General features: G+C 32.5%; 1 protein-coding gene across 1 annotated transcript; it reads left to right on the plus strand.

Annotated features, from left to right (window-relative positions):
• Nucleotides 1-5,606: 5,606 nt before the first annotated feature.
• LOC148851112 (Ribosomal protein L25/Gln-tRNA synthetase, anti-codon-binding domain-containing protein) lies at nt 5,607-13,187 on the plus strand. Its single transcript, XM_088944994.1, has 3 exons — nt 5,607-6,167; nt 6,238-6,367; nt 12,546-13,187. Exons 1-3 carry the CDS (start codon nt 5,787-5,789, stop codon nt 12,770-12,772), a joined length of 738 nt encoding a protein of 245 aa, XP_088801120.1. The 5' UTR covers nt 5,607-5,786; the 3' UTR covers nt 12,773-13,187.
• Nucleotides 13,188-13,938: the final 751 nt, after the last annotated feature.

Below are 13,938 nucleotides of genomic sequence, written 5' to 3' on the forward strand. Positions count from 1 at the left end.
TTTTCTTCCCTCCTAAGGGTGGGTATCAATTCGACCATTTGGGGTCAAATGGATTAATAAATAATGCCATAATTAAATAATAAAAAATTAAAATAAATAACTATGAAATCTAAGAAATATTTTTTTAATGATGAAAATGGAATTTCAAATTCAAAATCTACCCGAAAATTAAATGATGTCATAGTCAAATAATAAAAAAATTTAATAATAGAAAATGCAAAGAATCACAAAAAAAAAAGATATAGAGAATTTTAGGCACATATCTAATGTTATATATTTATTAAAAATAATATATTGGGTACATCTCTAATATTGTGCATTCATTATAATGAATAAAAATAAGTTTTATACATAATAAATAATTTTATCAATGACGAAAATGTAATACAAAGTTTAATGTCAACCTAAAAATCAAACAATTTTTATTTTTAGATGGTGATTTAGTGGTTTGAGTCAAATGATACCATAGACAAACAAAAGTTAAGTGTGATAAGTAAAAATATTTTATATAATGTAAATGAAATATATAATTTAAAGGAAAAATTATAGTTAAAGTCGGCTGTACATTTAAAACTAGGTTGTAGGTTGTTCCAGAAACCAACAAAACTCTAACAACTGGCTCTACATTTCAAATTATAAAACCCTTACCATGTCATCAGAGGCTTATGTGGCTATTGCCAACATGGGACTCTTAGTCCATGTTGGACACAACGAAAAACCTATATCAAAAATAGGTTTTCAGTTTCTCTCCCACTCCCTCTGTCTCTTGATCTCCCTCCCTTCTCTCTCACTCTCATAGTCATCTCTCGGTTTTCCACTCCCTTTGTCTCTCCCGCTTTCTCAGCTTCGGTCTGTAGCCAAATCAAAACCTCTCTCCCCCCCCCTCTCTCTCTCTCTCTCTCTCTCTCTCTCTCTCTCTCATTCCTCTCTCTCACTCTCCCCTTCGGTCAATATCTCATTTTCCCTCAACATTGGTATCATGTTCTTTTATACGACCTGATTAATACCATTAAAAAAATAAGAGAGGGAGCGGGAGAGAAACTAAGGGAGAATGATAGTAATTAAGGGAGAAGGAGAGATCAACCAAGAAAGAGAATGAAAGAGATTGGGGGTGAATGATAGGTATAGAGAGAGAATGAGATAATTTGATATAGAGAGTGTAAATACAAAAATCAAAAACCATATTTATTTATTTTTAAATCACATAGTCGTTGAGCTGATGAAGATGACTGTGAGAGATTGTGAGGGGGAGAGAGAGAGAGAGAGAGAGACTAAAAACTTTTTTTTTTTATTTTCCAATCACCCAACATTAAAGGGCAATTTTAGTATAAGCTTTTTGTTGTATGCAACATGGATTAAAAGTCCCATGTTGGCAACAACCACATAAGCCTTCGATGACATGGCGAGGGTTTTTATAATTTGAAATGTAGAGTCAGTTGTTAGAGTTTTGCTGGTTTATGGACCAACTTGTAGCTAATTTTAAATGTACAGCCAACTCCGACTATAATTTTCCTTAATTTCAAACTAATCCAAAAGCAATGCTATTTTCTTATCTAGATGGTGGGCCAATGGTCCAACTTTTTAAAGAAACCCATTATGTCATAATTGGATAATAAATATTTACGTTTTGTAACCATACTTTTACTCTGACATGGACACCTCCGTTAAGAAGCATTGAAGGTGCACTAACGAAAGGTGAATTTTGGAAAGTAGAAACTTATAGGTGAGTTTTAGACATTTTGAAAAGTTGTAGTGAGTTTAAGAAAAATGTTGAAAACTTAAAAAACATTAGCATAGCAACAGAATCAATATAAGAATCTTTTCAAAAAAAAAAAAACTCAAAAAAACAAGAAGTAGCAAACTAGAGTGCAACAATGTGCTAGTTATGAGCATTGCAGTTTAATATATATATGTATAGATGCAATGTGCCAAGGTGGCACTTTTATGCTTTGTGCTTTATTCTCAATGTTGCTTATCTTTTTTTTTCTGGTTTTTCTTTTTTTGAAATTTCTAATTTTAAAATAAAAATTGAACAAAGTAATTCAAGTAACCAATCACCATTAAGAGTTTTAACACTCCTCATTAATACATCATTAACTCTCTCTCTCTCTCTCTCTCTCTCTCTCTCTCTCTCTCCCCTTTTCCAATAACTCTTTTAATAATTTATCCTCATTAATTATGCTATTAACTCTCTCCATCAATAACTCATGTGACTAATTCTCTCTCACCTCCATTACTCCATTAAATTGCATAAAATATATTAACTTTTTTTTTTATAGAAAATTTTCATAAGTGTGGGTGGTAGGATTCAAACCTACGTAGGCAGAGCTTACATGATTTCCAAAATACATTAACTTTATTTATATATTCATTTCAATTTAACTATATATATATATACTACTTTAAAAAGTACTAATAGCTTTAGTAATATTTCTGGAATTTTTTGAGGACAAGATTTACCCTTCCATATTTAAATTTATTGATAAAAATGAGGGCAAAACGGTAAGCAATTGTTAATATTAAATGAGTTGAAAAGAGATAATTATAAGATATTCAATGCATTCAATTTCTTCTCATTAAATCCAACACTTAAGATATTAATTTGCATTTACCTTCATTGAATCATATATTTAAGGCATTCTTATTTCTTCTCATCATTAAATTCTATTAATTAAACCCATACATAATAAATTATTGGGGAATTGTCTAAAACTCACTATGAGTTTCAGCATTTCTCTTAAACTCACCACAACTTTTCAAAATGTCTAAAACTCACTGTGTCACTAACTTGATGTTAAACAGACTAACGAGTATTAATATATTACCTTTTAATCTTCATAGAAAATATAAAATATATGCAAAATAAATAAACGGGTGTTAATATATAATATTTAGACATAGAAAAAGGAAAAGTTCAAAAATAATAATTTCAAATATAAAATACATAAAAACATAGAAACTACAAAAAATATAAAAAATGATAGAAATTGAAACAAAATAAAAAATTATTTTCAAATTATAGAAACTATAGAAATTGAAAAACAAAATAAGAAAATAAAAAATGTAGAAAAAACACAAAAAACGTATAGAAAAACACAGAAATTGTAAATAAATAACAAAAAAACATGAAAATTTATAAATTCTAGAAAATATAAAAATGTAAAAAAATAGAAATTATAAAAAAATTGGAAATTATAAAAAAACACTAAAAATGCAAAAAATAAACAAGAAAATTGATAACTAAAAAAAACAAATTTCCTCTAACTCAACATTTTTCCTCTAACATTGGTTATGAAAAATGTTATTTATGCTGACATGGACACCTTTGTTAAGAAGCATTAAGGGTGCACTAATAGAAGGTGAGTTTTGAAAAATAAAAACTTACTAACATGGTGAGTTTTAGACATTTTGAAAAGTTGTGGTGAGTTTAATAGAAATGTTGAAAACCCATGGTGAGTTTTAGACAATTTCCCTAAATTTATAATTCCAATAACATAAAGACATACTTTTAAAATCTACCTAAAAAAAATATGGTTTTCATCTAGATAGTAAGAAATTAAACCATTTCAGGTTAGATTGGTCAATCCATGTTGTCGCAATTAAATAATAAAATAAAAAAAAAGATAAAATGCAAAAAATAAAAAGATATAGAAAATAAAAAAATTGGAAACATTTTTAATATCATATATTCGACATATTAAACAATAATAAATATGACAAATAAGAAATGTTTTTATTAATGATGGAATTGGAATGTAAAATTTAAAATAAATTAGAAATAAAACTATTTTCCTATTCTCTCTCTCATTAAATCTCATACTAAGGTATATTCTCTTATTAAATCTACAAAATTAATTTTAATATTACAAAAATAAATATTTGGAAAAATAATTTGAAAACAAAACTATTTTCTTCCCTTCCAATGGTGGGTAAGCAATTCAACCATTTTGGGTCAAATGGGTTAATAAATAATATAATAATTAAATAATAAAAATGTAAAATATATAATACAAAAAATAAATGGACATATCTCTAATATTCCATATTCATTATACTAAATAAAAATACATATGAAATGAAAGAAGTAATTTTATTAATGATGAAAATGGAATGCCAAAGTTAGAACCAACCTATAAATGAAATGATGTCATTGTCAAATAATAAAATTAAAAAAAAAGATATAAATAATAACAAAAATGCAAATAAAAAAAAATTAGGCACATATCTAATGTTGTATATTCCGAAATACAAAATTTAATAAAAGTAATAGTAATAATAAGTGTTATTGTAATTTAAAATTTCCTCATGCAATGCACATACACATTTACTACAAGCATTTGAATTTATTTTTAATCATATTGTTACTTTTGTTAATTTTCAATTTTATCTTAATTATGATGTATTTAAAATTCAAGCAATTAATATGAAAAAAATATCACATGCATTGTGCTTGCTTATTTACTAGTATATATATATATATATATATAATATTAGTTATATTAGCATTAAACTATAATTATTAGTAAAGATTAATTATACTACTTCCATTCAAAATTATAATCCATTTATATTCCATTTGAAAATAACAAAAATCAATCAACCATAATACAAATAATTTAGTAAGTTACTTAAATAAAATAAAAATAATCATTAATTATTGTTATTAATAAAATAATTTTTTATTAATATGATAAAAAGAAATTAATTAATGAAATAAATAAGATAAACAAAAAACCAATTTAATTTAAAATTATTATAAAACTAATACAAAATTATCAAACAATTATTAGTTTTATAATTAAGTTTTGTTAATTTAAAACCCAACTTAAGTTCCATTGAAAAATAAAAATTTATATAAATTTCATAAAGAATTTAAATCTAATACAAACTTAACACACATAAATAAATTCAGTTTTTACTAATTTTAAATTTTAATAAAAATATTAATTTTAAATATAGTTTTTATTTTAAAATCAATTTAAATTCTATTTAAAAAAAGGAAAAAAACTTCCTTGGGTTTTCTAACAATCCTATGAAACTCTCTAGTGTTTTGACTTAACAAATACCTTCATTTCGTCAGCTTTACAAATAAAAAACATTGATATAATGCATTAATTTTACTTCACTTCAGCCTTTTTTACCTTATTTTGTCCAATAAGAATAAGGAGAATTATTATTTGAAAGTCATTTGAAAAAATAAATTAGTGAAGGGTAAGATTGAAACTTTAAATATATATATAATGCATTAACAACGATAAAATTTCAATATAGTTTTTTTTTTTATAGCAGAGGCCTTTATTTGGGTCAAAACACAAAGATTGTTTTTTTTTTTTATAATTTTATTTATAAATAATACATCTACATTTATACGAGATCACATCTCTGCCCCACAAGGGGCCGCCTCACAACGCCCCACAGCGCATCCCACGTGTACTGGGAACATCTCCCGATGATACACCAGAACCGATGATCTTATCATCGGAAGATGCTCCCAATATACGGCGGAGATGCGCTGTGGAGGCGTTGTGGCGCGGAGATGTGAACTCCATTGATACACATGACACTTTTACATCGATATTTGCCTTCTGTTAAGCAGCGTTATATTTGAAAAGTATGAATAAGGCTCGGGCCCGGGCCCGGGCCCAGCCCATAATGAAACCGAGGAAAGTCGTAAATCACAGACCAAACCAAAATCGAGCATCGTTACAGGGCAGCGCAGCGAGGTACAAGCAGGCATAGCGGCACTCTATCGGAGCGTTCGATAGAAGCAAGCACACGGAAGAAGAATGGGGAGGTGGTGGGGCGCCGCCGGAAGTGGCCTTGTGAGAAGAGCGGTTGAGGTGGTGGAGAAAGCTAGGACATCTTCATATCACACCATACAGGCGATTCCCAGAGAGTACACTGGACCAAGAGTGTCTGCCAAGGACAGAGCCCAAGGCAGAATTCCCGCCGTTGTATTCACACAGCAATCCCTACAACCACAGGACTCAAGTAGTAGTAGACCGATCTCAAGGAAGCATCTTCTCACCACTGAGAGGAAGCAGATTCAGTCCATACTCGAGGACGTAAAGCCTCCCTACTTTTGCTCCACCACCTTCCAGCTCCAGATTCGTGCTGGTTCCGGTTCTTCTCATCTCCTTGAGTCTGGCGCCGTCCTTCCCATCAAGGCAAGGCAAATTTGTCTTCTCATTATTTTTAATCTTCTGTTGCATCTCAACTTTTGGTTAATTATTGCAGCTTCATAAGGACCCCGAGACTGGAAAAATCCTGAACCTGGTCTTCGTGTGGGCTGACAATGTTTCGGAGTTGAAGGTCGATGTGCCGGTTGTTTTCAAAGGAGAAGACCTGTGTCCTGGTCTCAAGAAAGGTCAGGGTTTTTTTTCCTCTCTATTAATATATAAATGTGTTGTGGTTGCTTTATGTTCTACATATTCCATTAATTCGAGTGGAGTAAATATAAGATTGATCAAATTATTTCTTCCCTTTTTATTTTGTTTTCTGTCTGTAAGGGTTTTTTGCAGTGGTAACTTGATAGTTGGCATTAATCTGCATTGTATGGTCATACCATGTCGTAATGTCTTACGAGAAGACTGGAGAATGACCAATTTCATAGGAACGATAAGAGTTAGAGATGGCTTAACAAGTTTGGTATCAATTGCACACCCTTGCTATTTGACTCTATGCTATTACAATATTACTTTCATAGGACTGTGTTCGGGGAATTGAAAATTGGCCTCAAGATTGTTTATAAAAAAAAGGCCTTGAGATTTTCTTGGTATTGATTTAGTACCGTGAGGGTTGCCCACCGGGTGTCAACCGGAGAGGAATTCAAAAGGGTTTTTATGAACTCTATCTCAAGGGGCTGGAATCTGATTATGTGTTTCTATCCTAGTAGAGTTAACAAAACCTTGTAACTTGATTTTTAAATTGTAGTGGACAGTGAAATGCTTTGTATGGGCATGGACATGAGAGTCAGAAGATTCAGAACCTAATATATGCCCAGGAGTCAAAACTCAAAAGTTCTATCCTAGTTTTGCTGGTTTTGCTTGTTTGATATTCCTCTTATTAGAAAAGGCTGTGGTGTGTTAGAGGATGAAGTAACTTGAAAGAAAGAAGCACATGTAAATGTGCCTGATTGATTGGTTGTTTAAATTCAACAGTTAGGTTTAAATTTTAAAACAATCTATGAAGACTCCCTGTTAGAGCATCCAATAGGCTCAAGATTTGAGAGGTTTCAAAGACCCTTAGATCCCTCCTAATCCTAAAACCAAAGTCCTAGGAAATCCCAAGAGTTTAACTAAAGACAAATTTGGACTCATAGGAAGAGATAATAAAAAAGAGTTGGTAAATGATCTCTCAGAGGACTTTCCACTACCCAGAAGTCTTCCTAAAATTTTATTTTTATTCCCAAATACATCATCATATCAAATAGTGAAATAAAGTTAAAAAAAACTGAAGCAGGCTATAGATTACTTTCCTAGGAGAAGCTAATAAAGCTCTAGCAACTAAACTAGCATCCATTATCTACTAACCAACATTTTGTGGCATAATTTATGCCACCACTTACAAGAGTCCATGCAACATTGAGTTTGATTTGTTGGTATCTGTGGTATACTTGGTGTTTTAAAAGCTTTGCCTAGTAAGATAGATAAAACACACTATTTTTTCAAGAGAAGGTAAAGTATTGTATTCATTGAAACTCATTTTCACCATATATAGGTATAGTCATATACAGTTAGAAACTATAGAAATGGGACTGATCCATGGCAGCATGTCAAAAATATAAAAAGTCATGCTGCAAAAAGTCAATATAACCATTTTTTTTGATAGGCATCGATATGGCCACTCATGTAAGCAGGACATCATTATCAAAATAAACACGGTGGGGTATCTCTCTAAACTGGTCCTGAGCAGCCAGCCAAGAATGTATAGATTCCACCTTTATCCAAGCCACCCCTTTTTAGACACCATGTTGTCTTTATAAATCTTATTTTTTCCCTTCCACTATTCCACATCCTCCATGTTACTTCCACAGGCATTGTGCTCCATAACATTTTGCTTCTCCAGTTAAGGCCTTTGAATCTCCAGCCAAGCAAATGCTCCCTCACTGACCTTGGATGGCACCAACTGCAAATTAGAAGCTTGCAGAAATAAGTACACATGTCTTTCACAAAAGGGTATTGCAAGAATAAGTGATCCATCAGTTCCCTCTCCTCCATGCATAATGCACAGTTCACTTTTTCTTTTTTTTTTTTTAATTCTATAGAAATATACACAGTTCACTGAGGCAGGTCGTGTTCCCTTCTTTCTGATCCATTTTTGGTGACACTTGCTCAGGATAGCAATCCACACCATGAATGATGGCAAATCTGACAGCCATATTTCTTTATAAGGAAAAATATTCTCCTGTTGGGTGTTCAGTTTTTGGAAGAAATACTCAACTAATAAAATACCAGATCTGTCCCATTTGATGCCCCTTGGTATAGGCGCTTGGGCTGAAGCAAAAGGTGGCATAGGTTTGCACCTTTTTTAAGTTCTCCTTTTGGTTATGTTTTCTATACATTCTTATGCCTTTTACTAACTTGTAAATTAACTTTTGTCGGTGATCATGCAATATTGCAATACTAATGGTCTACTGACTTTAGATGATACAAAACAAAGGCCTTTTGAATACTTGGAGCCCTAGTTGTTGTAGATAGGATCTCAAATAGCAAAGTTTCCACTTCCACCAAGTAAACAATAACAGTATAATTAATCTCTTATCCCTAACCCTAAAGAATAATGAACTGCAACCAAAATTACAAAACCAAGCTCCTTAAATCGGCCTTTGCCTTTGTACCTCCAACCTCCTAGGACAAGGAATTTCAAGGTGTCTAACATCACACTAGCTACATGAAGTAACACAACTAGGAGATAGATAAACATGTTGATAGTTTTAGTTTTTGAATTTGATTTGAGTTACTAGTTGAATTATTCAGTCCTTGGGGCACTTTGGTATGATCATAACATGTTTGCTTTCACTTTCACTTTGAATTTATCTTATATGTTTTGCTTATGTATTTGATTTGAACCCAGAAGCTTTTAAAATATTTAATTTCACATAAAATTCACGTTTTTTGTTTTTAATGTATTAATGTTTTTTTTTAATATTTTTTCCAAAAATTTGCTCCTTGCTTCGTGCTCTTGTACTTTTCTTGCACCTCTCGCTTATAAAACATTGATGTACCATAAGTTGTTGATTCTCTCTCTCTCTCTCTCTCTCACACACACACACACACACACACACACACACACACACACACACCCACACACCCACACACCCACATAGACACACACCTACACAACACATAAGTAACATGTGAATGATGTTCGAGAAAAGTTTTTTCGCCCAAGTTTGAGAGTGCCATTTGCATTCTAGTTTGAAATCTTGACATGGTAATATGGTATTCTTGTTTTGTTGTTTCCTTCATGTCTCTTACAAAATGTTCAATGACCATGTATGTTTGGTCATTCTTCTTACTTTAGTACATATAGTCTGTTGGAAGGGACCATTTATTACTACTGCTTTGTGGAACACTACAGTTTCCATTGTGCTCGGTCTAGATTGCTTGTTTCAGTGTATCTGTGTATGATTCCAAATTGGACCCAAGTAAATTTGTAATTGGTGCTGAATATGAATGATGAGTTGATGACAAGACCATAGTGTATTCATTTGTATCTTGATTTGAGAGTTGTGTTTCCAAATTGGACTTCAGATAATTTGATAAAAGCTGCTAAATAGAAATGGTGAAGGGCCACCTCTCACATTCATTTCTGTCTTAACTTGGGAGCTTCTAGCCCCTTGCATACTTTCTTATTTTCTTCTCCTGGGTTTTCACCCCTAAGAAGATTTAATGCTTCCTTCTGGACATGTGATCTGGTCATATCGGACAAGTCAGATACAGATACGCTTTGGAAACACATGGGTACAAACGAAAGATATAGAAATGCTTGGACGCACTAGGGAAATGCATGCAAATCACATAAATACATTAATAATACTAAAACAAAAGCTGAATTATCTATGAATAAGATATTAACACATGAGAAATGCATACTTCAATTGGTTATATGAAGAGAAATATTACAATAAACAATACCGAGACTCTACAACATTCAAACATCATACAATAATTATCTTTCTTTTATTCATAAAAAAAATAATTATCTTTCTTTCAATTTTTATTAATTTTTTGGAATATTTATTAATTTAGTATTTTTATATAATAACTCTATTTTTTCAAATAATAACTAGGTTTTCATTTTTAACATATAATTATGTGTAAAATAAAATATATAAATCATCAAAGGTAGATGAAATATATTATTGTTATAATTTTTAGTTTTTATTATTTTTTTTGGAAAAAATAAATCTTAAATGATTTATTTCATTTTTCGTAATACTATTTTTTAATTTTTATTAAAGATGAAAAATAATCCAAAAGTAGTCAATATACAGTTTTGCCAAACTAGGCATGGATATGCCTCCGTATTAGTGTGTGTTGGACCGTATCCACCGATACAGTGCGATATGGCCCGATATGGAGGCATATCATGATGATACGCATGATTCGTGGGATACTTATCAAATTGTGGTGTATCCCATATCCATGACCATAGATACAGATATGATACGCCCCGTATTGGGAGTATCTTATCGATACCTTAATCCTTGGGTAGTACTCAAATTGGCATAAACATTTGCTTTCTTGACTTCAATTACTTTTCTTTGCGTATTAATTCTTCTGGTATTTGTTGGACAGTAACCCCTTTTTGATATGTAACAGTATTTTTATTGATGAAATGTAAAATAAGAAAGTCATGAAATACAAAGACAAGGTGTCCAACTAAGAAGCTTGTGAGCAGTAATCTTCCTTTTTCTTAAACATGCATAAACACTAGAAATAGTACCAATAAAAAATACTAAAAATAGTTTATACAAAAAATAGTGAGTTTGAGAACTAATCAATCTATTCCTCAAACATGTGTAAAAGGCCATTACCCAATGTTGGTCCCAGCTATATGGGGTAAATGGGAGGGGTAGACTGGGTATGGTCCTTTTTTTTTGGATTGGAAACGGTAACTTCATCAATACAATTTAAGAATAACTTTCCAGAGTTGAGTACAGCTGTCAACCCCTAAACAGGTGTTGAGCGTCAGTAATCTTTCTTACAAAACTGCCCAGAACATTCTCTCCCTCACAGTCCTTTGTTTAACCAACGTGTCAGCTAAACCATTAGCTGATCTCCTTGTCCATTTGAAGCATGCACCGATCTCCCTTGTGTTGAAGATTTCCCTTATGGGCTGTCTATAAATCCAGGCTCCCAACTTTCCAGATTGCAGCCACTCAATCAACAATTTAGAGTCTCCCTCTATCTCAATTTGGTGTAACCTCAATTGTTTGGCATATCTTACACCTTGAAGTAAGGTGTATGGTCCTAACCTTTGTCACTTTTTTCACACTAAGTAGCCACCCTCAGATTCGAACATACATTTTCATGCATGCTAACCCAAGATTTTCCTCAAGCATGCGTAAATATTAAAAATAGTTTATACAGAAATAACGAGTTTGTGAGCAGTAACCCATCTTTTGCCTGGACAATCATCCTGTGGCTTATATGGATTTTATACAACCTAGATGGTAGACATGCATAAATACTTACGGTTTGAGGAAACCACTTCTGTTATTTTCCTTATAGCATGGGGATTAGCTGATGGATTCTGAGTTTGCTAGTTCATCCAGATTTTAGCTTTATTCGCTTTGAATCATGTGAAAGGTGAGTTTGGACATAGGTATATGTCTTACATTGCTTGTCCTTCAGTTGTTCCACAGTTCTCATCTATTCTATATACTTGGAGTGCAGTTGTCCATGTCTTCTCCTCATATTGCTTCCCAACCCCCTTAGAATTTTGTGGGGTTTTTTTTTTATTTTTTTTTAGAAAAAAGCAAATATGGGGCTTTTTAAACTCACCCACAACTAATTCAGTTTCTTTTTAATTTAGGAAATTGAATGTAATCATCCCCTGTAGAACATGGGCATCTTTTAACACCAGCCCCATTCATCGCACAGATCTCTTCTAGTCTTGTTTATTTTTTTTTATCTCAGCTAGTTTTGAAGTCATGACATTGTCTATTCCACTTTCAGGTATACCTTATTTAACAAACTACTGCACCGTTATCTGTATGACATGATTTCTAGACATCCAGATTCTTGGATGAACTTTGACTTATTCTTGTTGAAATATTTACAAGCCCTTTTCCCAAATACTAAAACTATAAAGCTTCTTTACAAGGTGGTTAACTTTATAAAATCACTCCTCTTGCATGTTGCTAATGCACTAATAATGTTCTTTTAGGGTTCTATACTTCTATCTGGTTGTAAATGTTTCTCTTGTTGGATCCATGAGTATGCTCTTGAATCATTTTATCATCATTTCAGTACCTGGCACTGTTTTTTTAGATTTATTTGATTGTAATTTACTTATATCTACTTTATGAAATTCAGGTGGCTACCTGAACAAGATAAGAACAAGTCTGAAATACCTGTGCCCAGCTGAAAACATTCCTCCAAAGATTGAGGTGGATCTGAGCAATCTAGATGTTGGAGATAAAATTTTCATACGTGATATTGAGGTTTATCCAGGATTGAAGCTTTTAAGTAAGTATGAGGAAATGCCCATATGTAAGATTGTGAGTACAAAATCTGAAAATTCGGAAACTGCCAAGGAGTAGTCAATAAGATATATTTGAGGCACTTAGGAGGGTGTAGTGTCCTTGTGGATCACCCTAGCTTACAAGGCAAAACAGTTCAAGAACATTTATGATTGCTAATTAGGAGCTGTGCTTTCACTTGAGTTGGTAAATTGGGATGCATGGTTCAAAATGCCTCTAGAGCAGTTTGGTAGTTTATTCCTGTTGGTGTACAGAACAACATACTCCAATCTGGAATTTTCCCTCAATTTTAAAACTGATAGTATAGATAGTTTACTGGTGGTGGTGGTTGCTTGGCAACTTACAAATAATTCTATGAACTGTCTGCCAAACACCATATGAACTTCTAATAATCTAGCATTAGATCGGGTGATTTTATTGATGCTTCTCAGGTTTGGCCATACTTAATATTAATTGTTGATTTTTTATGGTGGTACGCTGGATCCAATATTAACATGATTAAAGTACTTGTGTGTGGTGGATAGGAGAATTGTAGGAACAATTCCGTCTCTGCCCCATGTGTTATATTTATCCCAAATTGACAATCTAGGGAATGACCCAATTGATTATTGATGTATTCCACACCACCTAGGTGACTGAACGGTTATCATCATATCTTCGCACCCTGACTTATTTGCTTTGGTGAACGGTGTTTTAACTTGTGAGTTGATCCAGACCAGGCAAACCTGCCTTTCCAGAGAATGAACCAACCCATCAATATCCTTTGGGCCTTAATAAGTGGTGCTGTAAGCCACTCCACTCTCATCCAAGAATAGGCCTGATGCACAGTTTGGTCAAATGGTACAAGCCAAACCCAAATGCAAGGACAGAGTTGAGAGTCGAATTCGGATTGTGAGGACAAAATCCGAACTTCATCCTCACACTCCTTGTAGCCGTGTGTTAAGAATATCTCCCATGAATAAAATTTATACAAATATGGAGATGTTCCCAACATACAGCTGCAAAGGCTGTTAACTCTTCTTCTTCCTGAGTTAAGCTAGCTAATCAAGTTTCAAAACTTGATAAAAGAAATGGCTCGTTTTCAAAGTTGTTGGGAGCTGAAATTCATTAAATGAAGACAGCCACACGGGAAATACATAGAGCTTGCTAAGCTTATCATCTAATATATCATATATGACGTGAATGCTGAATACGGAAGATTCTCGGATCGTGCAAATGGGGAATGC

This window comes from Nelumbo lutea, chromosome 5 (genome assembly GCF_056320005.1).
Source record: "Nelumbo lutea isolate HS-2025 chromosome 5, American lotus-T2T, whole genome shotgun sequence".
Taxonomy (NCBI): domain Eukaryota; kingdom Viridiplantae; phylum Streptophyta; class Magnoliopsida; order Proteales; family Nelumbonaceae; genus Nelumbo; species Nelumbo lutea.